The following is a 2,933-nucleotide window of genomic DNA, read 5'->3' on the forward strand; positions in this document are numbered from 1 at the left end:
TATTCTATTTAATAATAGAATACATATAACACGTTAAAATTAGTTAATAATTTTTTGAAATTTGAAAATAACATTTAATTTGTAATAAAAATAAAAAATATATTTAATATGAAATGGGGAGAGTATAAATATTCGGAATGTACATGTGCCTCTACTCTCTGCTTCTAAATAACTATCCAGCCATTATTTTAACAAAATAAAATAAAATCCATTAACAAAATATCTTAGATATATACTTACTGCACTACATACAGTGGAAAACCCTAACTAATTAACAGAATGATGAGATAATATAATGTTTGAATCACAAGCTAATACTTTAATAAGATAAATTCTTTACCATTTTTTGCTAGTATGATTGATCAAATATGATATTCCATTTCTATATATAATATATCATACAGATTTGGTGAACATTGACACATCTGGAATTGCTGCTCTTGAGGAACTGCACAAGAGTTTGTCCTCACATAGGAAGCAGGTAACATGGCTTCTATTTTCTTACTTAAGCTAATAATTAAGCTATCTAAAAAGCTACCATTCAATATATGGTGCATGCTGCAGTGCCAATGATAACTATAATATTTTTAATAAACGTTGCTAAAAATTAAAATATTTTTTTATTATTTAACAATATTTTTTAATTTTAAAAATAAAAAAATATTATCAAAATATAAAAAAATATAACTTTAATTTTAATAATACTTATATAACCACCATACTTATTATAATCATAGGCACTATAGATTCTGCCTCAATATATACGTTGCCCTTTAACTCATCATATTTCTGAATAATAATTAATCACACCATCACCATTTCATAAATTCTTAATTAATATTTGAAATCATTGCCTTTGACGTATTATATATATATGGTGTCTTACCAGTTAGCCATTGCGAACCCAAGGTGGCAAGTGATTCACAAGCTAAAGGTATCAAACTTTGTCAACAAAATCAATGGCAGGGTCTTTCTCACTGTTGAAGAAGCTGTTAGCTCCAAGATCCAGTGCTGAGTTAACGTTGAAAATAAAATCGAAGAAGAATCTAGTCTTCTAATAATAGCTACTTATTATTGTCATGTTGGAATGTCGAAAATAAATAAGCATAATTAATAGTACTTCATAATTAATTATGATGTGAGACGGTGTGTGTATATTTTAGATTTCCTGTCTAAGTACGTACGTAACTTTATGTAAAAATATCAAAAGTACAAATCATTAGTGATGTGTGTCATAATAATAAGTCATCTTGTGATAAAGATGATGGGAGTTTGTTTCGGTCCATCGTTTGTACCCATTAGGTTTTTGGGATGGTAATGAGGAAGGTTGTGAAAACCGGAGCACTTATCGAATCGGTCAAATAATTGGTTTAATGGTTAATGGTTCAATCGGAGTTAAATTATGATTGAATCGATTTAATTAAATATAGAGTAAAAATATAAAAAATTCAATACATAATTTTAAAAAGTTAAATTCAATAATTTTTAAACTAAGATTCAAAATTTAACAATTTTATAAAATGAACAATACATAATTTATTATTAAAAAGTCATTAAAAAGTCATAAACAACTCCAGGTCCAGGTTTTGAATTTGATTTCCACCCTTATTCCATTTGTAGAAAAGTTGGTTCAATTTTTTCAGAAGGTACATAAGAGAATCCTATGTTTTGTTTTTTCTACTTATTAGTGTTATACATTCAATACTTGGCTGTCAGTATTTAAGTAAAATGTGAATAAGATTTTTATTTCGAGAATAAGTATGTGATAGGGACTCGGGTAAGTAGCCCAAGTCCATTGTTGAGTAGGGGTATTTTTTTTTCCCTTTCTTTTATTTGTCCCCTTCTCCAAATTTTGGTGCAGGTGAGTAACCAAATGCTACTTGAGAAAACTCGGGGGAATGACCAAAAGGGCTATTAACGGTTTAAACATGGATATGGTTCCTGATAGAGCACTATGGCCCACTTTAATCCATGTAACTGAACTCACTTACACTGTGTTTGGTTTAAGGGAAAATAAGAAAAAAGAAAAGTGGTGGAAGGAAAATGAATAGAAATTTTCATTTTCCTTTGTTTGGATACCAAAGAAAATGGGAAGGAAAAAAAATTTTGATGTGGGTCTTACAAAATTTTTTTTCTCTCCATTAGAAGCAAGAAAACAAGAAAGAAAATATTATTTTTGGTATATTTTTCTTTTTTCTCATTTTTCTTCTCATCCAAACAAAAGAAATTTTTTTCTCTATTTTCTTTCCATTCATTTTCTCTTCATCCAAACAACACACAAATAATTCTACTTTTCCTTCTATTGTCTTTCCTCTCATTTTCTTTTCTCTTATTTTCTTTCCTTCTATTTTCTTTCCTATATTCAAACAAAACCTTAGTGGACTAGGCTTAGTTGCTATTGTTGGATAATATCCCAATGAATTTAGGGTTATGATATATGTACATAGCACTTCAGGAACTTAATCCAGAATAGTTTTCTAAGATGTTGAATATTAATTTTGAATTGTTGATTATTTTGTGGCTGTTCCATCCAAATTCAGAATGACAGCAATTCAGAATCCAAACTAATATATCAATTCATAGTTCATACAATTCATATGGCATTCAATATAATTAAATTCAACAATTCATCTAGTTAATTCAATAGAGCAGAATTAAAAAAATTGAACCTACATCAACAGAGCAGAATTCAACAGAGCAAAATTTTAAAATTGAACCTACATCAAATTTATTCAACATTACAGAATGATTAATCATATAATAAAAAAAATAAAAAAAAATTAGAAACAGAACAAGAACTCAGAAGAACTTTGCATCTGAAGAACATCAACCTACTTCAAATCTGCCCTAAATTCTTCACTGAATAAAAATTTAACTGAAAAAACAACATTACTCAAAATATAAACTCAAAAAGATTGAAAAAGTGAAAAACA

At 27.9% G+C, this 2,933-nt stretch overlaps 1 protein-coding gene across 2 annotated transcripts in view; it reads left to right on the forward strand.

The window, feature by feature from the left end:
• The window catches only part of LOC107624498 (sulfate transporter 2.1), a 26,425-nt gene extending 25,142 nt beyond the window's left edge, over window positions 1-1,283 (forward strand). For both annotated transcript variants that reach the window (XM_016326990.2, XM_021113763.1), the window contains 2 exons: window positions 405-481; window positions 890-1,283. In XM_016326990.2, the coding sequence (XP_016182476.1) occupies window positions 405-481; window positions 890-1,015 (203 nt within the window). In that variant the 3' untranslated portion in view covers window positions 1,016-1,283. The remainder of the gene's footprint in view (window positions 1-404; window positions 482-889) is intronic.

Source organism: Arachis ipaensis, chromosome B10 (assembly GCF_000816755.2).
Source record: "Arachis ipaensis cultivar K30076 chromosome B10, Araip1.1, whole genome shotgun sequence".
Taxonomy (NCBI): Eukaryota; Viridiplantae; Streptophyta; class Magnoliopsida; order Fabales; family Fabaceae; genus Arachis; species Arachis ipaensis.